Source organism: Acinonyx jubatus, chromosome C1 (genome assembly GCF_027475565.1).
Source record: "Acinonyx jubatus isolate Ajub_Pintada_27869175 chromosome C1, VMU_Ajub_asm_v1.0, whole genome shotgun sequence".
Lineage (NCBI taxonomy): Eukaryota > Metazoa > Chordata > Mammalia > Carnivora > Felidae > Acinonyx > Acinonyx jubatus.
This window is the reverse complement of record NC_069381.1, coordinates 140,749,716-140,776,282: the sequence shown is the minus strand read 5'-3', so window position 1 is coordinate 140,776,282 and position 26,567 is coordinate 140,749,716. Positions and strand designations below refer to the sequence as shown.

At 42.1% G+C, this 26,567-nt stretch overlaps 1 protein-coding gene across 12 annotated transcripts in view; it reads right to left on the bottom strand.

Moving 5' to 3' along the window:
- Positions 1-26,567, bottom strand: part of FMNL2 (formin like 2) — a 308,508-nt gene that overhangs the window by 16,769 nt on the left and 265,172 nt on the right. For 6 of the 12 annotated variants that reach the window (XM_053215083.1, XM_053215082.1, XM_053215084.1 and 3 more), the window contains 9 exons: positions 21,554-21,628; positions 16,542-16,652; positions 13,977-14,126; positions 11,393-11,494; positions 9,166-9,478; positions 8,613-8,825; positions 3,678-3,802; positions 2,842-3,044; positions 827-1,061 (listed from right to left, as the gene is read on the bottom strand). In XM_053215083.1, coding sequence (XP_053071058.1) covers positions 827-1,061; positions 2,842-3,044; positions 3,678-3,802; positions 8,613-8,825; positions 9,166-9,478; positions 11,393-11,494; positions 13,977-14,126; positions 16,542-16,652; positions 21,554-21,628 — 1,527 coding nt within the window. Of the gene's footprint in view, positions 1-826; positions 1,062-2,841; positions 3,045-3,677; positions 3,803-5,973; positions 5,995-8,612; positions 8,826-9,165; positions 9,479-11,392; positions 11,495-13,976; positions 14,127-16,541; positions 16,653-21,553; positions 21,629-26,567 lie in introns of all 12 variants that reach the window. The other 6 variants (XM_053215080.1, XM_053215081.1, XM_053215079.1 and 3 more) reach the window with 2 other exon arrangements.

Genomic DNA, 26,567 nt, shown 5'->3' with positions numbered 1-26,567 from the left:
TAGACCTTAAATATGCTGAGATTCTATTTTTCTTCAACATAACAAATTTAACTTGTCCTGCTAGGTCTTAGGTAACCATATCATTACATGCAAGCTCTAAGTATATGAAATAAGAAGAAATGTCAGAACTTATCACAAATCTGTAACCAATGGGACTCAGAGCACAGAATCCACAGCATCTTCTAGTAGAACTCAATTCCCTGCCCACCTCCTCACATCATGTAAGACAATATGTTTTTAAATGAATGGAGCTGTCCAAGAATGAAAACAAAACACCAAAGGAATATAATCAACCTCCAGAAGTTCTCAGAACATGTGTTGAACAGACATGCTACTATAGTCGGTAATTAACAAGTTTATTTAGAAACAGAACTGGGAAAGAACTATTTATGATATTTATGTTTATAATATTAATAAGTCTCTACCAGATTAACACAAAGGGACAAGAGATGGTTGGCTCTTATTTCTGCATCACCACAGTGTACTATAACAAATCTCCAAGGAAAAAGACTCCTGTGGTAAATTTACAATGCTTCCAATTAAAGCTATGTACTGAGGTGGAAACCCAGAGGACATCCATAGACAGAGAAAATGGCATTCTATGGAGGAGAATAGCAATACGGAATATGGAAATCCACTATTTTCACATTGCTTGGCATAAACAATGTAAAAAAAAATTGCCAAAATAAAAGTACAATCTAGAAAGTTCTGGGAAGGAGTCTTTAGAGCCCATGATGCTATGTGCAAATTCTGGAAGAGACTTAAAAGAAAAAAATGATTCTATATCTCTCTGGACGCTCTCCCCTGCCAGAGTTGGTCCACTCACAGGAGTCAGCATCTGAATGCTTTCCGCAAAGTTCCCAATGAAGGCCATGATGGTCATCTTCTGCATGAGTCTCTCAATTTTACTGAACTGCATCATGAACCGGTCTTCATCTGACAAGTTCTCCAGGGGCTTCCTTTCCCGCTCATAGAGCCGGAACACTTTCACCTCATTCTCAGTTGGCAAGAACCTCATCAAACATTCTACAAAGTCTACAGGCAATGTCTTCAAGTCAAATCTGAAGACAGATGTGGACATGTCAGTGTTAGAGTGAACACCTCCTACCCTTTCAACCACACCACCATTTAGTCCTATCCATAAACCACCAATGCAATGAGTTGACGATGCCTATAGCTGAACTGTGAAGATGCCAATCGGTGCTGGTTCCTGACTGCCCAACAAATAGCTGCTTTCTGAGAACCCACACCTTATCACAATAGCCATGCTCAGTTTTTAGCCTACTACTATAGCTTTAAGTCTCTAGAAATCAACAGTAAATGACAGCAGGAAGAGCAAGAAGGCAGGCTAAAACATCTGATGGTTAAGTGGTTCAAGGACACGTAAGTGGTTTTTAAGGCATATGAAGTATTGCTAATTAGGGAAATTAATATTACACAATTACAATATATCAGGTAAACTCTAATATATTTCAATTAAACCAACAGTCTGGGGTATTTTTTTCTTCTTTAGAAAAAAATGTATCCAAATGCCTGTACAAAATGGATGCTGTGGCTTAAATGCATATATCCCTTGAAGGTAAACCAGATCTTTTTAGATATATGCTCAATTTGAACAAACCAAGTATTTGCTACAACCTCTAATTTCTTCCCTGGACAATCTTTGTCTGGCAAAATAATATAATTACATCTAACTATCATGACAAATAAGGTATATGCAGGTTAAAAACCAGAATGCATATGACGTTTCAACATCAAAAATCAGAACAGAGTATAAGATACACTAGATTACTGGATTACAATCCAGACTGAGGACATGAAATTGGAACAAATGATTTCTGAGGGTCATATACTCCTCCATGAATCTCTCACCGAAATTTATGAAATACAAATTTACGGGGCGCCTGGGTGGCTCAGTCGGTTAAGAGGCCGACTTCGGCTCAGGTCATGATCTCACAGTCCGTGAGTTCGAGCCTCGCATCGGGCTCTGTGCTGACTGCTCAGAGCCTGGAGCCTGTTTCAGATTCTGTGTCTCCCTCTCTCTCTGACCCTCCCCTGTTCATGCTCTGTCTCTCTCTGTCTCAAAAATAAACATTAAAAAAAAAAAAGAAATACAAATTTACAATGAACTCATTCCTAACACATCTAAAACATTTGTTCTTTATCATAGTTGAACATCCTCATGACCACAAGAAGGGCCAAAAGATTCCTCTAATAGAAAGCAAATAAAACGAATGCCTTCTCTGCAGTTCAAGGATAAAAAAAAGAACTGAACTTTGTTTAAAATTTCCTGAAAGTTGCTAAAAGAAACAGGAATCACATTCCTATTGTTATGAATTAAAAGATGCATCTGTATCCCATTTGCATTTGGCACTGAAATGTATCATTCCACAAATGCCATCAAATGTGTATTCAACACATCTAGAGAGAATTCAGATGCTCCAGAGAAGAGTGACAGTCTCTCCCTTTCCTTAGCTCGGGTAATTCTCCATCCTTTGTATGTAAGCATTGCTCTAGGCATATAGGATACCAGACCAAGTAGATGAGTGATGCCACAATCCACTTGTCATTCTTCTCAAATAAATTTCACTCTAAGACAGCACTCCCAAGGGGTATTTCTGGCCCACCCCTTTGGTGGCAGCATTTCATTCAACTCTGATGTCACACGTACGTAACAAAGGGAATCTCTGGTATGTGGATATCAAGAACTGCCCCACCTTTTATCTTTGATCTTGCCCCGCTACTGAAATATTTGTTACCTACCAATTCATCACTTGCTTATTTTCAGTTTTATCCTACAAATTTATCAGAATCTAACTTTCCAGAATGCCCTGAACTTACACATGGATAGCTTTACATATCTCGTCAGCAGTCTTTCCAGCTTTCCTCAAAGTTATGGCTAGATTTTTGGCCCTATTTGCTTCCAGTAACGTCACTTTGTTTGATCCCTTCTGTGTTATCTTCTGTTTGCTTGAAGAAAGATCAATGGCAGGACCTTGAGCTTTTGTCTTAAATATTTCCTCAAATTCATCCACATTTAAATCCTGGAGTAAAAAGGGATGAAACAGGCAAATTGGATTATACTTAAAAATTAACTCAGGTAACCATTTTGACAGTTTCTTAAGCATCAAAGAACTTACTTTTTCTACTCAGTATTTGCCTTTGATCAAGGCTTGGTCTATCTTCCTGTTTGTGCTATGGCATGACTTAGGCCACACAGACAGCCATGAAGGTCTAAAGAAGAGAGCTGATTCCATCTGGCCAATTCAGCTGCCTTTCACTAATTACCTTGCAGAGCTGGCCACCACAGACTAAAGGATCCATCAAACAGCCAGTGAGTGTAATTATTGAGTTCTTATTCACTTGTAGTTCAATAAAGGGTTTTTATGCCCTTTTATAAATTAAGGGCAGGGTTTGTGTCAGATACATATTTTGTGGCGTCTACTGAAGATCATCAAAACCACTCCATAGTAACATAACTTTTAAACACAGTTTTGAAACAATCTTGCAAAATACTGTCCTATTCTCTAATATTAGAGAATTTTCTTTTCTTCTTTCCATCAAGGCACTTAAAATACTAGCATTTTATTGCTGAAACTTCCAGGTTAGCAGAGCACCCATTTGAACTTTGCCACACAGAGAGCCAGCCCCTGGTTTCTAACCAACAAGAAAAATACCTCCAGAATCCGCTCATCATCAATTTCATTGAAGACTGTGCCATTGATCTGATTTGGCTTCAGGGCAACCCAGTTAAAAACTGGCATTCTGAATTTCGTCTTGATTGGCTTCTTAATTTTCACAGCTACAGAAGTCAGAGAGGATCAAATTAAGATTCCACCCAAACCCCATGACTCTCAAGAACAATCAGAGTAGTCCTTGCAGATGCCACTTAAACACTGCAGGAACACTGGCAAGAGGTGCCCGAGTGTTTTTAAACACAGAAAACATCACACATGGCTTTGGCAAGAGTAATCTGAGGTTTATCATTTGGTTGACTGATGCAACACTGTAGGAAAGTTTTCTAAGAGCCAGGGTTTTGGTTTTTTTTTTTTGTTTTTAATGCAGGCAAATGGATTGCTGCATTACAATCACAATGTTAGGACAATGTGTAGGACAAAGTACCGGGGAGCAAAAATTATTAATGATGTTAGTAGACAGCAGAGAGGACAAATACTCAGTGACACTGGTGAATGTGAGTCAAATTTTGAAATCTTAAATTCTCAGTTCTAGAACATACATTTCCAAACCAATCTTAAAAGATGATCAGGGACTGCAGGGAGTGGCTGTCTATACCACCAGGAATGTGACATCAAGAAGACTGACTTTCTGTAACATCAAGCAGCAACACATTCTTGTGAACAATTTTGACAATGGGGATTATATTCAGGCTGAGTTATTCCAACCACACCAAGGGCCATGAACAGCCCCAAACAGAAAATATTTAAGATGATAGAAGGGATGCTTAGAAATTAGGATTAGTACTGCTTTTTGAGACTGGCCACAGTCCCTTCCCCCTTTTTTAAGGAGCAAGTGCTCCCCAGGAGTCAGCGAGATGCAGCTAGAAGGTATCAATGAACCCATTAAAAAACACAGAAAACCTCTTAACAGAGAGGAAGGGATCTATCTTCTAGGAGTCAGGTAAGGAACTGCCGACGCCTCTCACTGTGGGGAAATGAGCTAAAAAAAGGAAACCCATTAAAAACTCCATCAATTAAGGACACATCATAAAGCAGTCTTCCAGACCCATCTAGCTAGACGCAGGTACCCTCTTAAGTCTATCCCGGGACGCCCGCCACACTCTTTGGGAGCTTCACTATCTGCCATCATCAGCACAGGAGAGAACTGCAGTGCACAGCAAAAGAAACCCAACGTACGCTGGGCTTTTACCTGGCTGCCTGCCATTCCTCCAGAGTTACGAAAGCCATATAAACAGCAGGAATGTCATCTGATCAATCCACAGAAAAGCATGCAGGAATACAGCAACACTGCCTTTGTATACCAGGCCTTTCTACCACCACGTGACACCTTAGTCCCCACCCCCAGAAGTGTTGGATTGCTCGCTGCCCTTCATTTAGGTCTACACTGCCCAGGAAAACCCATGTCCTCCACAGGACAAAGAAAGAGACCTTCCTCTAATCTGGCCTTTGAACAACATGGAGGGAGAAAAAGCAAGAGTAGAGGAAAAGCTGTACAGGGATCTTTCCACAGTCTGAGCTGGCGGGTTGGTGCCATTTGACTCCACCATCCATCCACGGATACCACAGGCCTCAGGACACTGGCTAAAAGTCATTCCATCTGCAGCCACGCTACTTCTAACTCCTCAGCAAGATTAAAAATAAGCCTGAGATCAGAACACGGGCAAAAATAGGTCATCTTCAGAAAGGTGATCCTAACTCCCAATGGGGAATGGGGGGGTGGGTTGGAGAAGGAGAGGCCTACAGGTGACCATGACAGACACAGTGCTCGCAGGGTTCAGGCTGAAGGCAGTGGCTCCACGTGGTGGTAGGTGTTCCATGGAGAGAGCTGGAGATCAGTGGGAAAGATCTGGAAACACAGCACCTAGCAGCCTGTCCTTGTCCTGTGGAGCAACTACCCTTTCTCCCCCAGATTAAATCTAAAATCCTCCTAGAATTGATGCCTTGGATCCAACTATGACAATTAAACTAAAAGGGAAAAACAAAACAGAACAAAACAACAACAACAACAACAAAAAAAAAACCCACTCCTTTTCTCTTAGGGGGAAAGGAATATGGCATATAAAATCCAGGCTGTCTGCTCGCCGAGCCACGATCTATTCTACTAAAATGCACGAGCAAACCTGGAACAACAGTCAGCCAACAGCGAGACTTCCCACAGACACAGGGTCAAAATGCAATGGTTCAATGTAAGATGGAGTGAAAACATGTCAAGGCACAGTGTGACCAACAGGAACACATGGCAAACACTCAAAACACTCAGTGAGGAGCAACCTACAGAAAAGCTTGATTGGCCCATCTTTTGTGGAAGCAGAGAGAACAAAGAAAATATAAAAAAAAAAAAAATTAGATATGGTTAGAGTCAAGCCACTCAGCAATTCACGCACTTTTAGCAGAGAATTTCATGCTTCTTGGACACATTTCACAAGGCAGCACAGAGCCAAAAATTCATTTCCATTCGGACCTGCCTTGAAGACTCCCTTATTATTTTGTTTTAAAAAGTAATCCTTTTTAGAAAAGGGGAAAAAATGATTTCATTATAGTGGTCCCAAACAGCCATACTGAATTGTGCTAGGTCTTGCAGAAGAAATGAGAAATGTTTTAATGAAAAATAATCAGCCAAGTATAAATTCTCATCGTGAACTTCCAAAGCACATTCTCCCAAAGAGACAGCACAGCAGTCTGTTACAGATGACCGAAGCAGGAAATGGGAGCCAGACTGCTCCATCAAAGATTTGAGGAAGAAGCCTTACCCTTCAAATATACATTCCACACTATGTTCTCTCTCTAAAATGCCAAGAAAACTAGATAAAATTAGAGGACCTCGTTCAGGTCCCGTCTTAGCCACCAAGCACACACCTGCTCATTGCCTTGTTGAAGAGATAGGCCATCCTGTTGCCCATGGATCCCAGGGCCTAGCAATGTCACAGGCTTCTGGGCTCCAGGAGCCCTTGGTATATCATCCCAGCTCTGTCTCTTGGCCTTACTGGGACATCCTGACTCTGTCTGGCCTCTTGATTCCAGGGAGAAAGTTACCCAACACACTGGCAACACACCTCACAAAATGTGCTCCATAATGATCTCATAATCCTTAAATCTTATAAAACAGAACATCTTGTAGTCCATCAATGGACACTTACGGCACTTAGAGAAGTTTCGTAAATCCCACACACGGTCCTCTAAAAATGGTGTAAGACACATAAGGGACAACTTCCAACTGCAGAACCCTGAAGGTAGCAGTGGTCATCAGCTGAACAGAGAGTTCCACACTCTAAAGATGAGGCAATTGAGAGAGCCTGCAAATTTTTAAAGTTAAGTAGCGAGAAGAACCCAGGCAAAAAAATTAACCAGAGAGGACAAGCGTTCTACCGGAGGGAGCCCTGGACCTGTGCATTGTAGCCTCATGGCCCTTTCGCTTCGCTAAAGCAGTTGTGAGTTCTAGAGAAGAGCTCGAGCGAATGGGAGTGGAGGCTCTGCCACACGGAGTTTTTGCCAAGGACAAAGGAAGTAGTAGCAAAGGAGACACCCCATAGCAGCCGTGTCTCCGGGCGCTACAAGGAAAGCCTCATCAGTGAGCCAGGTGCAGATGCCAGTTCCAGGTTTTCACACTCAGTCACTGAGAGCAGCCTGTTGATGGAATGGATTCCTGGGGCTTCTCAAGAGGTTTTGATTTGCTTACATTCCAAAACCCAACAGTTCCATGAAGATACACCTTCAACTTTTGTACTTCAGAAGCAATAGAAGTTCTAGAAGAAAGCACTAAATGGGGGAGACCTTGAAAGGTAGAACTAAATCACTGGCTTACTGTGAACATTACTTTCAACAAGCATCTTATTTCTTTCTCTGACAATTTTGTGGAGGTTGGGGTGGAAGTAAACACCACAGCTTCGACGTGAATTAAGGAGGTTGCTCTGGGTCACTCAGATGAATGTGCCCTAATGGCTAGCCAGTACAGCTGCTGCTGGGACACTCTTGAGGGATGGAGTGGGCAGCCTGGAAATCTCTTACAGCTAAGATGGTCATGTAGACATTGGACAAAATGCTCTGGGAACTACCACTCGTGTAAGAGTGGTAGTTCTGCATCAGAAATAAGAGACCTCACCAAGAGACAGACGTGGAGGACGAAGCAGAATTATCTGCTGTCACGCAGACACGACATGGCAAAGCTCAGAGCAATTCAAAATGCCAGGGAAATGCTCCATGACTGAGAAAATCGCTGTGGTATTTTAGAAAATAGTAAAAAGTCACTTCCAACAGACAGAAATCAGAACTTCTATTTCAAGGCATTAGAACGACTCTCTTCTTCTCGCCCCCCACACACCCTATTTCTGGTGAGGGGTGCCGCATTCTACCCTGGCTAGCAGGAGGGCAGCATGTGCTATGCGGAAGCATTTCAAGGCACACATACTGCTTTTGGCAACATCTTCCCTTGAAGCTTCAGCTCCACTATAGTGAATTCTATCTTCAAATGCACAGGAGAAATGCCTGGAAACCTACATCAGGCAATCACACAGAAAGGCATTTTCTTCTTTTGTAAACAACATTGCAAACACCTTCCAAAAACAGAGCTCTGACCACTACAGATGTCCACAGGTGTTTGATGAACCCATGAAAATGCACTTATCCCTAAGAAGGTAACTAGTTTTCCTTCCCTTTCCTAGTGGGGAGAGTGGAAGGTGGGAAGACTGGAAAATAAGAACTCCCTGCTAGAGAGAGCGTAACAACAGCTACTCAAAGAAAAATGCCTCCGGTCAAGAACTTCCCCTTTACTGGCTACATTAGCAGGAATGATATTAAGAGGAGATACATGGGACTGCACGAGACTTGGACTTCCAAAGAACGGCTTTAAGGCCTCCAGGGATAACACAAATGAGTATTTCTTGCACAAGTACCTGGGACTCCATTCCAAGCTCTTACCTGCTAGTCCTGAGTTGAAAACCACTGTGGGTGAGGACGTCCCAGGCAGCGGGGGTGCAGAGGGAGGAGGTGGGGGAGGTAAAGGAGGAGCTGGCACAGTCTCAGCTGCAGGACCTGGGAGAGGAGGGGGAGGAGGAGGGGGGGGAGGCGGTGGGGGAGGAGGAGGGGGTGGAGGCGGTGGTGGCATAGGTGGCGTTACTGGGCCATTTTGCACTAGCAAAAAAAAGAAGACATAAATTGCCTTTGAAAATAGGAGAACGGTTTCACCTGTTGGATGTCACATGCACATAAAAGACTCCAAAATCAAAATCATGAAAAGGACACAGGATTTTTTTTCAGTGACTCGAAACTCTACTCAGTGAGGAATAAAGACTATACTGCAGCATATGTAAAATGAAGTTTTATAACCTAAATCTCAAAATGTAAAAAGTTTTTAAAATCAGTGAGTAAAAGAAAATGCCAAGAAAAGCAAAGTGCACAAATGGACAGCGGATAAAAGAAGAAACACAAATATCCCAAATACTACCCTCAATTCTCCTACCAGGCTCCTCACCTGCTTCAGGTATGTCTGACGATGGAGGTAGTGGTGGGGGAGGAGGGGGCAGGGGGCCCGAGGAGGCAACCCCCATTGCTGGTCCCACAAAGTTACCCACTGCCACCTCTGACCCTGTGGACAATGTGCCAGAAGCCACAACTGGCAGAATGGCAATGTCCCCATCCCCTTTCTTCTGAATTTTAATGGTCCCTTGTTTCTCCAGTTCATGAATCTTTTTTTCCAGGGTAGACTGTCTTTGAATGGCTTCTTCTTTTTCTTTGACCATTTTCCTTAATGTGTGAACCTGGGTATTTGCATCTTTGTAGATTTCCTGCAAAAGAGTTCGCAGTCACCAGTCTATCTTCATGCAACATCCATACCTCTTACCATCAGATTGGCAAATTGAGGATCAAAAAAATAACCAAACAAGGGGCATCTGGGTGGCTCAGTTGGTTGAGCACCCAACTTTGGCTCAGGTCATGATCTCACAGTTCGAGAGTTCGAGCCCCACACTGGGCTCTGCGCCTACAGCTCGGAGCTCAGAGCCTGAAGCCTGCTTCTGGTTCTGTGTCTCCCTCTCTCTCTGCCCCTCCCCTGCTCACACTCTATCTTTTCCTCAAAATTAAACAAACATTAAAAAAGTTTTTTTAAGAAAATAACCAAAAAAATTAAAAAGAAGGATACTGATATACACATAAGAATTCTATAGAACTCAGCCTCCTATAAAAGTCCTATACATTCTCAATTGTTCACTGGTAATGCATGCAATATACTCTAGCAATTGTTATCACCAATATAGTTCTTTCCATTAATAAGTACAGCTAACTCAATTTTCCCTGCAGGTGGAGACAAGCAAGGCAGAGATGACCCAAAAATAATTTTATAGCTGACTTTGGAATATCCCGAGGATATTCTGGTGGGGCAGAATGTTTTCCTTTTTACTTGTTTTAAAATTCATTTGTAACTCCTAGACACATATCGGCTAACAGTAGACAAAAGTCCCTAAGTCAGATTTGGATAGAAGTCAGATTGGGATTAAAAATCTGCAAAGCATAGAAGAATCTACTCATGAATGCCCAGGGGCTGACTGTTCTTGAATGTGTTTCTCTGGCCTTCACAATGCCCTCCTACAAGCTTAGGACAGCAATCACTGTAACCTTTTCCTTTTGGTTTGCAGTTAACAGAACAGGCCAATGCTTCTCTTTACTAATTACTTTTTTCTGTCTAGGTTTTTAGCAGAAAACAAAAAAGTTACGATTTTCAACTTAAAGGCTGTCCTCGTTCCTTTCATAAGGGGCTCACGCAGGTTCCAGGGAAAGGATTTTCTGGAACTTACTTGCTGGGTCTTGCACATGTGATCTCTCACCACAAACCTCCAGCAGGCAGGGAAACATTCTTCACACCCTGTCTATTATTAATAATCTGAGAGTCTGACTTGAATTGAGTCCATATGCTACAACTCTGTCTCGATGGCGTGCCAAAAAATAAATTTCCTAGAGTTAACTGTAGGACATGTCAAAATATCAAGCAACACACACAGACATGATAAGCATCGCGTAAAATGTGCCATTTCATCAACGATGGCGTAGAGGCAAGCCATTTGCCTGAAAGCCCTCCAGGCATTTTGGTGACTTTATGTTCTGCACAATTCCTAACACACGGATGGCACTCCATAAAAACCTGACATGTAAGGTAAAACAATGCTAAGGCCAAATAAAATAGCTGGGATCATCTGATAATAAAATGGATTGGTTTTGCTTTGCCTTTTCTCTTTTTTTTTTTAATTCTTTTGGTGAATGACATTAGATCTTGCCTGTGTTGTGATTTCACCGTTTCCATGGCAACCACCAAATCTGGTTCCAAGTAGAAGCAAAGCAAAAAAATACAAAGAAGTCCAAGTCCTAGTAAAAATAAATAAGTGGCATGAATTAAATCCGTGCTGTGTTTTTATTTCCAAGCAAATGGGTGATCCACTGAATCAAGTCAGACTTGTCCAGATGGGAAAATATTGTTGCTCTCGAAAACTGTGATAAGGAAGTACTGAACCCCCAACATTTGATTGCAAACACATGTGTATCCATCCCTAACTATGTGTACTTTTCATCTGAGTATCGCCTCTGAAATGATTCCAATAAATACGTTGCATCAATGCATTCCTCTGACATGAATGTAGTCCACATTCTACTAAAGCTGGGGCACCTTCCCTGCAATGCCCATCTGGGGCAGCTGCCGTCAGCACACTCACTCGAACAACATCTAGCTCCTTGTTCCTCTGCATCAGCTGCTTTTCTAGTTCCACGATCTTGGACATGGCTTCATTCTCTGTGTCTTGCAGCTTTTCAGACAACTATAAAGGTATAAAAGAGAAGCTGTGTCACAACACACGACCATTTTCATCAGGTCCTCGGTTCTCAGAAAGTAGAGCTCTATTGGGGCCCAGAGTCCTGCATGTGTTCTACAAGCTGTTTTTCTGGAAACATTAATATTTATAATACAATTCTGAATACCTATTTGTTTCTAATAGGAATTAATAATTTATACATGATCCTTAGTAAAACCCATATGTCAATTCCTTAGTGTTTCAACATACACAGTGTACCTCCCTCAATTTCCTCAGGGGCTGGCAGAAGGGGCTCACCAACGTGAGCCTGCAAGGGTGGGAAACAGGAGGTGAGGCAAGAGGGGAAGTTCACCTTTCCTTCACTAAGAAAAGGCCATTAGGCACAAGCTTTTGAAATTTATCAGTCCAGAAAACTTGGTTCTGTTATTACAGAACACCAGCTTAAAAAATAGTACTGCTTGTTTTGACCCAAACTAACCCAAGTAATAAAAGTTATTTGGAGGGACAGTTCAAATAAACAGGCAGCCTACTTCAAAAGTGGGTTATGTGAGGCTCAGTCGGTTAAGTGTCCGACTTCGGCTCAGGTCATGATCTCATGGTTTGTGGCTTCGAGCCCCCACCCTGTCAGGCTCTGTGCTGACGAAGCAGCCTGGAGCCTGCTTCGGATTCTGTGTCTCCCTCTCTCTCTGCCCCTCCCCTGCTCATGCTCTGTCTCTGTCTCAAAAATAAATAAAACATTAAAAAAAAAAAGTGGGTTATGTGAGTATGGTTATGGACAGCTGGCTGAGGCTTCAAGAGGAAGACAGTGTGAGCCACGTGTTAATTAATTACTTTTCCCACAAGCCTCTGAAAGTGAGCTACTTCTGATTTCCCACATCTCACTGAAAACAATCACAAGTAAAGAACACCAGAGAGGCAAGGTGAGGAGGAAGGGTGGAGGTTAAAATGCTGATCAGTTTCAGAATAGGATACGAATCTTTCAGGGCAAGGCCGATAAATGCCCTTCCTAAGCAGGTTCCAAGCAGGTCACTACCACACTTAACAAGCGGGGGGGGGGGGGGAGCGGCGGGAATGGCTGGCTCACCAACTTGGATTAACCACAGCCATGAAGATGCCCATTTTCAGAGTGAGGGACAAAGGTGAAGGACGCCACACACATACAATACTCTCAACTAAGAAAGTGTAGAGGGAAATAATCGGACCATTCAAATGGGAAAATAATATTGCTCTAAAAAGAGACAATTCAATTACAGCCAAGGACACTGTCAAGCAGAATTTAACAAACAAATCTGGTTCTCACAATGCTTAGGTCTTTAAGAAGCACCATTTTTCTGTTCATTCTCACAATATTCAAATATTTGCTTAATGGATGAATAAATGGACAACCTCTGAAGGCCTTTAGACTTATATTCAACTTAGTCTGTGGTGAAATAAATCCCTCAAATCAAAATAAGTCCCTGCCCTGAGACAGAGTTAATGTAACACTGATAGGACACTCCCAAAGACGAATAGATTTAAGGGAATGCTCACTAATTTCCTTGAAAATGCCTGTAGCTGAAATGAATTTTTACTGCACGTGATTAACCATAAGGCAGGACTAGAAGACTGGCCATCAAGAAGAAACAAGACCATCCTGTCCACGGGCCTGTATGGACACATTCAGCAGAACCTGACTTATATTCAGAAGACCAGGAGTGAAATAGAACTTACTGATACGTCACACCAAACTTCCAGGGGCACCTGGGTGGCTCAGTCAGTTAAGCGTCTGACTTCACCTCAGGTCATGATCTCACGTTTCATGAGTTCAAGCCCCACGTCGGGCTCTGTACTGTCAGTGCGGAGCCTGCTTTGGATCCTCTGTCTCCCCTTTGTCTCTGCTCCTTTCTACTTGTTTTTTTTCCTCTCTCTTTCTAAACAAACAAACAAACTTTAAAGAAAAAATAAATCCAAACTTCCAAAGAGACTGAAATGTGTAGCAATGGCAGTTCCATCGAGGGACTGGGTTGGGTGGGAGGTGAGGAAGACACTGATAATGGTCCATTCGATCTAGGGCTTATTTTAGCACAAAGCGCCAGAACCCATCCTCCATGGGCCCGTGTGAACGCATGTGGTAGAAGATGACTTGTATTCAGAGAATAGGAGTAGAAAGGTCTTCACATCAGCCCAAATTCACATATTCAAGTTTCATTTCCCCTCTACATGGCGCCAATCACCTCACCCTCTGGGGTAAGTAAGACGGCCAGGAAATCTGGGCTCAGCAGAAACTGAGCAGGTGAGCTAAGGCAAGGCAATGGATTCCCTTTAGTTTTAAGTAACAAACATGCCTTCTTTGAAAGAACCCCGGGTGGCTTTTGACAGCTCTCGATCTCAAGCTGCAGTTCATCCCTATACTCCAAATCCTTTCATTTTCTGCGGTAACAGCCAACACTCATTCTGCTTGGCACCCAGTTACACAAAGACAGTTTTTCCTTTCCCAAGATGTAGTTACATGAGAAATGTTCTCCTCCAGCTCTTCCACCCTCTCCAAGGCTGCATTCTTGGTTTCAGCATCTTCCAGCAGAGCTCCCACGTCAAATACGTTGTCCAGGTAAGCCTGAATCTGCACCTGCAGCTTATCACTCTCAGTGTGCTTCAGTTTCTAAAAATCAAAACACAAGAGAAGGTGGTGTCAGCACAGGTGTGGACACAGAGCATAATGATACAACAGCCTATGTGGTTTTTGTTTGTTCCAAACAGTCCAATCTGTGCCAAGAGAGGGTTTGATGTAGCATCCTCCTCACGACAATTACAGAGTGTTCTTCTAAGAAGGTATAATCACATTACTTTCCGATGAACACCCTCTTCCAAATATATACAAGTTTCCTTCCTAATCCTTCCCAAAGATATAGCCCCCATGTAGGCATATTCCAAACTAATACATCTTGACACAGGTGAAATCGGACTACAGAAAAATTAAGAGCAGCTGCAGAAGGAGCAACAGTCCCATGTAACAAATTTGAGAGGCATCTGTGTGCAAGAGGTGGTTACAGCAGCAGCAATTTGCCTGGGCAGAGATGGTAATTCCAATGAGGATTAGGTTGGATGGGAGGTGGAGAAGACATGGGTAGAGAGTGAAGTAGCCAGGGGGCTTATTTCAGCATAAGTTGCTAGAATCTGCCTTCCATCATAACTTCCTTAAGATACTGCCCCAGCATAAGGAGTTCTGGGCTTCCCAAAGCACAGATCAGGAAGCCACTCAATGCATTACAGACCCAGGCATCCAAAGGAAGTCAACCAGCTTTAAGGTGAAATTAGAGGTCAAGGTAACCTATGAATCTTCCTTACAAGTAACACAAGTCCTGACTTCCCCTGGGGGAACAGATGAGTGGCTAGGATCATACTGGCATACAGATGACACCAATAAATATTTACTGATCAATGGCCACTAACAAGGCTGGGTTTCTGTAAACGAATGAAGTATTTATTACGTGCTTATAATATTAATCTTCTAACCACCTCTATGAGGGTCCAGAACCAACACACCACAAAAATTAAAGAAATACAGAGTTTGGGGAAAATCTCCAACTTTTCAGAGGACTTAGGCTCAACATAAATTCTAAGAGGGATTTGCTCCTAGGTCTAATCTGGAATTCTTCAACTTCGTGTGCCCTAAAGAGAGTCTGTCCCATCTTAGTTTAAGAGTACAAACTGAAAAAGACAACTCAATAAGGACGAAGCCTAGAAAGGGAAATGAGGAAGCAGCTCAGAAGGCTTTTTCACAAAGTACACAATGAGTAACAGGCACTGCCTAATGTGTTACGATTCGCCATCGCAGCCTTGACCTGAAGGAGCTCAGCACGACCATCACAAAATGGAACCCAGAATGCCATTAGCAACCTATACACCCCATTTTTGCTCAAATACTGCCACTCCCAGGGTATGTAGGGAAAGAGGATAGAGAAACCTTGACCTCAGAGCAGGAAAAACCTCTCAATACCATATTCTGTCAAAGATATTAGTGATTACTTAGATAAGAAAACAATTCAAACCACTCTTTGATGAAAATCCATCAGACTCTCCCTGAGTACAGTCCTTAGACAACGTTAGGCCAGTATACCCTAGGGCAGCCTGGCTGGTCTGATAAGCCAGCTGATGAGCTCAGAGAGTAACCAATGCTATGATTCTGCCTCACAGTAAACTGTAATTCCCTGGCTTCAGTCCTGACGAAGATGGGCAGCTGAAATCCAGAGATGTCCAAGGGAAGTGCTTATATCTCTTCTTCAGGGCTAGAAACAGATTTGAAATTGAGCTCAACAATTCTTGCCCTCTCACTAGTAGCCTTTCAAATTCAAGGGGACCACTGGTGTACAGAAGGGAAAACAGAACTGCTCAAGAGTGAAAGGACATGAGGGCATCCTGTGCACACACAGCTATTCAAGTCCATTTATGATTTTCACATAAACTTGCTGTTTCTTAGGTGAAGGAAGAACTATAGGGAACTGGCTGAGCACTTCCACAGGGGAGGCAGAGAAAGAGAAACTTTAGATCTCTTCACGAACCGAGAACTTCAAAGTGGAACTTCTAAAGCCACAAATGCATTAAACAGAATTTAACAGCTACAGGAGGAAGTCTCTAGTGTCCATTTCCTCATGACTTTTTTATACTCTAAGCATTTATTCATCACTCTTTAACAGTCTTGGTTTGACCTCCCCTGCCCAGATAGGGTCGCCAGAGTAACCAAGAACGTGGATTGCCCAATAGCCCAGATGAAGGGTGCAATGAGACTTGGTCCAGACAGAGTTCAAGAGCAGAGGTGAGCTACAGTGAGAAGCTACAAGAGGTTGTCTGACTCCAACACTAAAAGGCTGCTGGCAGAAGACAGACTGAGCTCCCAGGAGGTCTTCAAGAATCCAGTTTCCCTGGAAAATTGCATCACTCAGGTTCCCTTTAACTAGTGCTACGATACTTGACTGTACAGAGCTTGAAGTGTTCTTTAGTCACGGCGGAAGTGTATCTTGAAGGTAGGCAATAAATCAAGTCTTACATTGGAGCCAAAGGTCACAGTTATACTTACATCCAAGTATTCATCCAGGCCTAACTTGGTAAATTCATACTGGAGGTGAACTCTGAAATTCATGTCTTCTACTGAATGGACTACAATATTAATAAACTGCATAGAGGCCACCTGCAATGAAATTGCCAGTGGGTCAGATGGCTGAAAACTTGTTTTCTCAGTTTAAACATAGGCATATGCTTTCAATTACACAAATCTAAACTCACTCACCGACCTCCTCTTCCTTCGTTTCATTGGGTCTTTAAAAATATTTTGTAATTTTTCAAATTCAAAAGTCGTAGAGATACCACAGTAAAATACCCCTCGTCATCCACTAGGGTGACCATGATCAAAATGGAAAACCATACCGAGAGCTGCAAGGAGGTGGAAAAAGTGGAACCCTCATCCACTGCTGCCAGAGATGTAGACCAAGTGCAGCCACTTTGAAAAGTTTGACCATTCCACAAAATATTAATGACAGAGTTACCACAGGATCCAGCAACTCTGTCCTGGGTATATACCCACGAGAAATGAAAATACATGTCCCTCCAGAAACTTATACACAAATGTTCATAATGGCATTATTCACTATTATTTATATTAGTATAACTAATATATATTCTATATATCGTATTATTTTATATTATTCATTATTTCCCAGAAAGTGGTGGTGGTGGGGGTAGAGAACGCAATGTCCATCAAGTGATGGGTTAAAAAATATAACGTATCAACACAACGGAATATTAGGTGACAATAAAAAGGCAATGAAGTACTGATGCATCTTACAATGTGGATGAACTTGAAAACATTATGCTAAATGAAACCAGTCTGTCATAAAAGACCATATAAGTTATGATTCCATCCATATGAAGTATCCAGAACAGGCAAGTCTGTGGAGATAGAAAGTAGATTAGCAGCTGCCTAGGTCTGGGGATAGGAAATGGGCAGTAACTACTGACGGGGTCTTTCTGGGATGACAATGTGTTCTAAATTAGACTGCAGTGACGGCCACACAACCCTGCAAGTATGCAAAAGATGTGTTGAATTGTCCACTTTCAATGGGTAGGTTAGATGTTATGTTAACCACCTGTCAGTAAAACTTTTTAAGAAGTCTTATGGGTGGGTATATAGAACAAACTGTGTAAGTTATTACAGGCATGTTATAGAAAATGTGAAAATTACTATAAAAAAGAACATTTTAAAAAATCACCTATAATCGTACCACAGGATAATCACTTCTAAAATTTCACTATGGGCCTGACCATACCAACAAGATCGTAATAGGATCTTTGACCCATCTTTCTGTTTCAAACAATCAACCGGCTTCCATTCCATAAAACCCCTCGATTTACTAGCTCCCCACAACTGCATCAATGGCCCTGAGACCTGCCACAGAGAAGATCAGTCCTTGGTTTGGTAAAGAACAAAACAAAGTTGAACAGATCTATTCTTTTTTCCTTTTTTTTTTACGGTTTTATTTTTAAGAAATATCTGTCCCCAAAGTAGGGCTCAAACTTACAACCCCAAGATCAACAGTCACATGCTCTACCAACTGAGCCAACCAGGAGTCCCTATCTTGCTTTTAATGCTGACAGTTTAGGGCCACCTGGGTGGCTCAATCAGTTAAGCATCTGACTCTAGATTTTGGCTCAGGTCATGCTCTCATGGTTCATGAGCCTGAGTCCCACATCGGGCCCCAAGTTGACAACATGAAGCCTATTTGGGCTATTCTCTCTGTGTCTCTCTCTCTCTCTCTCTGGCCCTTCCCTGCTCTCTCCCTCTCTCACAGTAAATATATAAAACTTTAAAAAAAAAATAGTGACAGTTTATTTATGGTGAAAATACCTAACTAATACTTCCCCTCAATGGGTAAATGCAGTCTGTACAAGGAGGCAAAATGATAAAAAAAAAAAAAAAAAAATAGTGACAGTTTATTTATGGTAAAAATATCTTACTAATCCTTTCCCTCTATGGGTAAACACAGCCTGCACAAAAAGGTAAAGTGAGTGAGGGATCCAGATTCACATTTACTCTGAAAACTGCCTTCTTCCTCTCTCCTCCAAACCCAGTTTCTTTTATCTTTTTTCAAATTGTTTCTATCGAGTTAGACTCTTCTTTGAGTATATGTTATACACTGGCTATCTTTGGAAGATATGTCAACTCTCTTGGTTCAAGGAGATTCTTTTGCAATTTAACTGAAAAAATGACTTCAAGTTCTATGGTTAAATGAGCTAAAGAAAGATTGTCAGGGTTTTTTTCCTTCTTCCTTCTGCTGCATTAGAAAAATTTATATTGTATTTTATGAGGAATATGTTGTTAAGGAGGTTGTGCAACTTAACTGCATTCCCAAGGACAGTTTAAGAAAAGCCTCATTTTCTGGAGGAAAATATGGTTGGATTTTTCCATTTCTCTTCTGAATAGTTGTTGAGTTTTATGATATGCCTGAGAAGCAACTATTTTGCTAGGTGACAGATGAATTGATCATTGTACCTGTATATTAGCAGTTTCTAAATTAGGTTCCTTGATGCATATACATATAAGTAAATGGCAAGAAATATATTCTCATTTCTAAGAAGTGCAGGCATTTTAAAGGGCTTAATTATACATAATTTCAGCACAAACTCAAATGGCAGAGGGATCCGCAAGGTATGATAATGAGTGAAATATACCACGTGTAATACAGTAAGAAATGGTGTGGACCACGGCAAACTAGAAGGAGGATCTTTAGACTTAAAAATGGGCGGGGTGGGGGGGAGCAGCGCTTGGGCAGCTCAGTGGGTTAAGCATCCGACTTCGGCTCAGGTCATGATCTCAGGGACGGTGAGTTCAAGCCCTGCATCGGGCTCTGTGCTGACAGCTCAGAACCTGGAGCCTGCTTTTGATTCTATGTCTCCCTCTCTTTCTGCCCCTCCCCTGCTCCACCTCCCTCTCTCTCTCCCCCCAAAATAAGGAAACACTGAATGAAGAAAGAAAGCAAGCAAGTAAGAAAGCAAGAAAGGCAGACAGACTACTTCGCTCCAGCACTTGATACTCTGCAAAAACGGGGCCTCGTGTTGGCAGAAATTTTTAACTGAAAAGATTAGAAATCTACATTTGTATGCACAACTTTCAAATTTTTAATGGAAGGACATCACTGTCAGACTAAACTCACAAGCCTATAGGCTGGCTCAGCCTGGGAGCCTCCAGTTTGCAACCTCAGCTTTCAGGAACAAATAAGTTGCCCGTATAAAGGCAGAGGAAAGAAACTGCTACAGTGAGCCAGGGCACGACTTCTTCACATATTTATCACTAGTGCAAACATGGGCCTTAAACACTCCCCAAAATCCTAACAGCAAAATTAAAAAGCCAATGCATAGGGTGCCTGGGTGGCTCGGTCAGTCATGATCTCACTGTTTGTGGGTTCGAGCCTGCATCAGGCTCTGTGCTGACTACTCAGAGCCCGGAGCCTGCTTCGGATTCTCTGCCTCCCCTCTCTCACTGCCCCTTCCCTGTTTGAACTTTGCGTCTCTCTCTCTGAAAAATAAATTAAAAAAAAATTTTTTTTTTAAATTAAAAAGCCAATGTAACAGCACTCCTTGTGTCACATTTTTTGCCTTTTTAAACAGCAAATAACATGCTTTATGGAACAGCAAGACTTCTCTATAAACAATTTCATCATTCTCACTACTTTCAGAAGGGCCTGAGGGCTACGATGCATATAAAATGTAAAGACCCAGAAAAAAAATTCACATAACAGGGTTAGAAATCTCCAAAATTATGTTTCATGTTTTACAGCCACTAAAGCAATTCAAATGAAAAGTGTGCCTGGCACCCTAAGCATAAGTTTCAGAAGACTCACAATGTTAAAGACTGGCTGGTATACCTGCTCCGAGCTAGAAGTGACCTGAGGTACAAAGCCCAGGTGAGACCTCCCCAGAGCAGGAGCTGTGTATGTCAACTGGATTACGTCAAAGAAAGCCTGCAGATCTGGATCCACCCACGGGAAGTCTGTCTCAGAAACCGTCTATCTTCAGTCCAAGATTAAGGTTTAAGTGTATGAATTCGGAAGTTCTCAAACTCCTACTGCTGTCCAAACCTGAAGAGGATAGTCCTACCGCTGAACCACACGTCCTTACATGTGAACTATCCCACTAAGGAGAACTGCAGTCTAACTCTGCCCTCACCGAGTTACCAGGGCAGGAATCACCCCTGCAGAGTAAGTTGGGGGAAATGTACAGTCAATTCTGCAAACCAAAGCACTCTAGTCTTTGAGAATATAGTCTGGAGAAAGCCACTGGCTGAGGTATACAAAAAGCAAAATGGGCAAGATTCTTGTTTTCTGGGGTTTTTTGTTTGTTTGTTTTCCCCCCATGTTCATTTTGAGAGAGAGAGACGGGGTGGGGAGGGGGGAGGAAGGGGGAGGGGGAGAGAGGGGGAGAGAGAGAGAGAGTGTGTGTGTGTGTGTGTGTGTAAGACAGAGACGGGAGAGGGTCAGAGAGAGAGAGAGAGAGAGAGAGAGAGAGAGAGAGAGAATATCCCAAGCAGGCTCCATGCTGTCAGCGCAGAGCCTGACACGGGACTCAATCCCATGAACCATGAGATCATGACCTGAGCAGAAATCAAGAGTTGGATGCTTAACTGACTGAGCCACCCAAGCATCCCAGATTCTTGACTTCTATCTTCAGGATCCTGATGCAGCTTTACTGACAGCTAAAGCTGGCAACCGCAGGTATATGTCCCAGCAGTTAACATCCTTTTCCCAAATGCATGCTTTCATCCTTTATTTGCTATAAATAATTAGTACTTTGGGTCTTTAGTGCAGTATGTGCACGAGGAATAAAACTGGAAATAAACACTGTAAGGGAAAAATACAGATTGTGAGGAACACTCTAGATCGAATCTATAGCAGACTACACTCAATTTTCTGTCCTTTGTAACATTTATATGCGCATACACACACATATGTATCATATATAAACATAAATGGGTTTAGGAAAAAAGTGCAGAAACTGAGCTTGCCTTATTGATTGTAATGTGGTCCTGGAATAACTCACCATAAAATCTATGTTATTGTCTTCATTCCTGAAATGTTCCATCAACTTCTCAAAGCGCTGTTTTTCTCCGCAAACCTGAAATACACATTTTCATCACGCATATGAAATTCCAAACATAAGCATTCTAAAATTAGAGGCAGGAATTTTAGCATTAATAATTATTTCCAGAATATCTTTTTATTGCCTCTCTCACACACTGTTTCCTTCTCTTCTAAGCTGGTTAACTCACAAACAGCAACATGAGCCAGGCCCTAAAGCTAAGCCTCAGTTTCTCTTAAATGTTCCCCGATATATTGAAATCTATGTCAAACGTGTTTTCCTTTCATTGGTTATTTTTGCAGTCCAACAATTTTTTAGCCTGCATGCAGAATCCCAAAATGTTATGGTTTAAAAGAGGAAAACTGTAACAACGCCCCCCGCCCACCCACCCCCCCATTTTCCTTTTTACAAAAGCATTTTTAAAACAGGTACGCTAAAAGATTTGGACAATTCAGTATTTAAGTTCCTTGAAAAGCAGATTGACAATGTTCCTATTACATCTAAATCAAGTGATTTTAACATAAACTACAACACAGAAGTAGACACCACAGCAGTAAAGTATCTAGTACTACAGTAGACACTTGGGAAGTTCTACTAACCCATTTAAGGCAAGTACAGAAATTTGCAGGAACTTATAAATTAGCAGCCCAGAGGCCTGAAACATTCAGCTCAAATTAATGTTTTCACCGAACAGGTAAAAGGGCAAGATAAATTACTATGAACTCAAGTGCTCCAAAGGATCTGGGTCTACATTGAGTCAAAAATACAGAGTCAAGGAAAGATTCGTAACAAGTAAGAACTTTCTGGAGACTTATTCCCAAAATTAAAGGATAAACTTCAATTCTGCCAGTGGCCTTAGCAACCTTTATTTGGAGCCCACTGGCTTATTCTTTCTGCCTTCAGAAAGTATGTACCTGAACACCCTTGAGCTACATGTAGTATTAGTAAGACAGTCCCTAGTCTTAACATTTTGAATTTAATCCGGGTTTCACATGCTTAGCTCAGTTTTTTGGTTCTATTTGTGATATTAGAAATATATGTAGGATGATCCTGAAAAATTCCCCCAAAATGGTGTTTCATAATGTTATAATGCAGCCACTTAATTCCATCATGTTAAATCCCACATAAGTATTTATTTCAGTGAAGAGGAAGATTCAAGAAGACAGCAGTTTTGTCTGTTTGGTTCACTACACTACCTTCAGCATCTAAAACAATGCTTACCATGTTGGAAGCTCTCAATAATATTTGTTGAATTACACTGAAAAAAGGACAAGTGACTAATTATGTTAAGATACACTTAATGAAAGGATGATCACGTTGATGAAAAAAGAACCATCAGCCCATAGTAGACAGGTGCTACGGGTAAATCTTTAGTGGTAATTCATGTCCAAACCATGTGATGGGAACATTAAGCCTTCAGCCTCTGAGGGCCTTCTAAGTCTCAAGGCAACTTAATTTTCTCAATAGATGCACACCACACTTTACCGTATTCAGACAACAACTCTCCACGTATTTATACCTGCCTTAACAAAAAATAATTACAGAAGAAACAGTGCATGAACCCAGTCCGGAGGAAGACAACAAGGCTCCAGAGGGAGCACTGGAAGTCAAGCCTTTAAAAGCACGAATCCAATCCCACCGACAGAGCCTGATTCCATAGGACCGGGGGGTGCTGGGTGACACGCACGTGCACAATTTTAAAAACACTACAGATCATTTTGATGCAACTCCACAAAGGCAGAGACATTTAAAGGGATACTTTGTTCTGCCACTCATCTCAGCCAGCCCCTCTGGAGAATATGAGGCAAATTCCTGGAAGCAAAAGGTTTGTTAAGAGGCGGGGGATTGAGGCATTACAAGCACAGCTCCCTAGACTATGACATCAGCCACATCTTGTGCCCAAAGGGACAAAACTCCCTAGCCTGCAAAAAGGACCCAGTGGGTGAAAACTGCCAAGGCTGGATATGGAAAGGATCAGAATTACAACCTGAATTTTCTTTAAGACAAACCCCAACATAAGAACTTGTTTCCCAGGGGAATGGTTTACTTCAATCTGTTTTGGGGAGGTTGGTAGTGGCAGGAGAAAGGAAGAGAAGTTGTCTTGAATCTGCGAACAGCTACCAGCTACCAGAAGCTGTGACTAATGGTCTGTTGAGCAGCTAGCACTCAATAAACTAGAAGAAGCAACAGCTAACAATGAACAGTGATGATGAATACAATTCCTTCCACGCAAAACCATTCAAATCAAAGAACGTCAGGAATCTGGAAAGTAGCTGGTGCCCTCTATTTATGAATGAGACTGATACCTAGACAGATCATACATCTATAATTTGATGAAAAGTCAATGCAGAAGCTAGAACCAGGTCCCCAAGTGCCAGCCTGACTGATGTTCTTTCTCCAACACAGCCTAGAATGTGCAGATAAACATATATTACTTAATCCTGGAATGCTTTAAACTATCTTCGTATCTGAGACAACAACAGATGAAAAATGTTCTTGTTAGAAAACCACAATCATGACACTGGGCATATACTTGATGTGCCTGCACCACAGTCTTCCATGGAACTTCTAAAAATGGTGGATTCCTGGATCTAAATCAAGACCTACTGAATGAAAATCTCCACAATGGAACTAGGAATCTGTGCTTCTAACAACTATTCGTGGCTATTGAACCAGTAGCTTATATAATATAGACCAGCAAATTAAAGCCTGACTACCAATTGTAAACCAGGTAACTAGATCATTAATTCTCCAACTCATTCAATCTCTGACTTAACAATAAGGAGATACAGTTACCATAACTGGGTATCATGGGAATGAAGCAGGAATTTACCCACTGCCCCTGCATAGGTACAATGAATAATAAGGTAACTCCCAAATCAGAGACTGTGTGCAAGGCATTAGAAAAAAGGGATTTTATATGGCTGAGGAAAGCACATATGGGCAGCAAGAAAATGATTCACAGCCTGTTAACAAAATTTTTTTTAAAAAAGGCATCAAAACTAGGACAAGCAATATTAGATTAATTTCGTGCTGGGTAAAGATCCCAAAAACCATGTAGTACCCTGGTAGACAGGACTGAAACAGACATTAAGAGCTTTGAATAGGGGCGCCTGGGTGGCTCAGTCGGTAGAGCGTCCGACTTCGGCTCAGGTCATGATCTCATGGTTTGTGGGTTTGAGCCCCGTGTTGGGCTCTGTGCTGACAGCTCAGAGCCTGGAGCCTGCTTTGGATTCTGTGTCTCCCTCTCTCTCTGTCCCTCCCCTGCTCATGCTCTGTCTCTGTCTCAAAAATAAATAAATAAAAAAATTAAAAAAAAAAAGAGCTTTGAATATAAGCATTTCTTTTGAGAGCATCCTGTCAACAGATAAATCCATGCTAAGAACATATGTGTTAGGAAACAGAAATACCTTTGTCAAAAACAACAGACTTAATATCTTCCAATTTATAGCTGTTGTAAGCTTGGTGAAAAGAATCCCAATGCACAAAAATGACATATGGCCAGCAGAGATGCCAGCTTCAGGGAACTTTGGAAGAATGATCTGATGGACCACTCTCCTCACTCACTGGGAGACCCAGAAGGGCCTCTCCTGTCAGCTTCACCAAGCCCCTCTCTGGAGAGGTTTAGGCAGACAGTTCTGCTGCCAATCTCGACTAATGAATTCAGGGTGGTATTTTCTGACACTGTTCCATGGGAACAGCAGGGATTCCAGAGGCCCCCTTTATTTCTACTGAAGGAAAGGAAGCATGCAAACCAGATTCACATTTGTTCCTACAATACTTCAGCAATCATTAAACAAGTGTATACCGTAATCCCACAGGAAATGGGAAGATATGTTTGGGGGAGGTTGGTAAAGCTGTGTTCGGCATCAAAGGAAAGCCGTCCCAGCTCATACCACTCACATCTGGACCACCCCCACACACTTGGTTCAAATGGGACAACCATGGCTGAATGTGTCTCTTCTTTCCTTTGACACTGGTTTTAGAAAACGGAGAGGATAAAAGAAACAAGATGCCAATTCTCAGTTGCATTCAGAATCCACACATCGATTGGCCTTCATGGGGATGCACGCAAGGACTTCACCAAAGTGTACATAAGAGCCAGGAATGTATCCGCACATATGTATTACTGAACGTTATATATTGCTGCAGAGATCTGCCATGTGCCAACAAACGCCAGACAACGTATGATCTGAGAACTTTCAAGTAAAAAAAACTGTACTGTAGCAACTGAAATCTGTCATTTCTTGACTTTCATATAATCAAAGGTATTTCTCATTCCCCCGCTAGCTTTAACACCAACTTACTGTATCGGTGATAAGAAGCCACTGAAGTAGGTGGGGGAATGAGCAAATTGAAGAAATTGCAGCCACAGATAGGCCCCGAAGAGGAGACTGCAGAGAATACTCCATCGGGAATTAGGCTTCCACTACTAGCAGCCAGGGCTACCAAAAATTAAGTCCGACAGCAGGAAGATAAAAGTATATGCCCTGGAAACACATTACTCTGCTGTAAACTGAACAGGCACCTTCATTTATAAATCAGTCTCATGTGAATCAATACCCTGGCCCTGATTAACACCACAGAAAGCAAAAACCCTCAGGCTCAGGTCGTGGACCACAGACTTCAGTTTACTAAACATCCACCCATCCCTGAGGTCCTGCCTAACATCCACTCCTCTTTGCACCTTGAAGCTCTAACACTGATGGGGTCAGGGAATATGAGGGCAGATATAGGACTAAGCAGGGGACCCTAAAACCTGGGTCATAAGTCACAGCTCTGCCACCACTCTGCTGTGAGCTTGGACAACTTGGTGAACCTCTCTAGACTTCCATTTTCACATTCATTAATTCAAGAGCCTTAGGTTATATTTCTTGTTTTCAAGGCTGCTTTTAGAAAGCCTTAAGGGTGACAGAGGAATACTTGGGGGGCTCCCAAAGGGGGAGCTTGGCAGGCAAAGGAAAAACACAAGTAA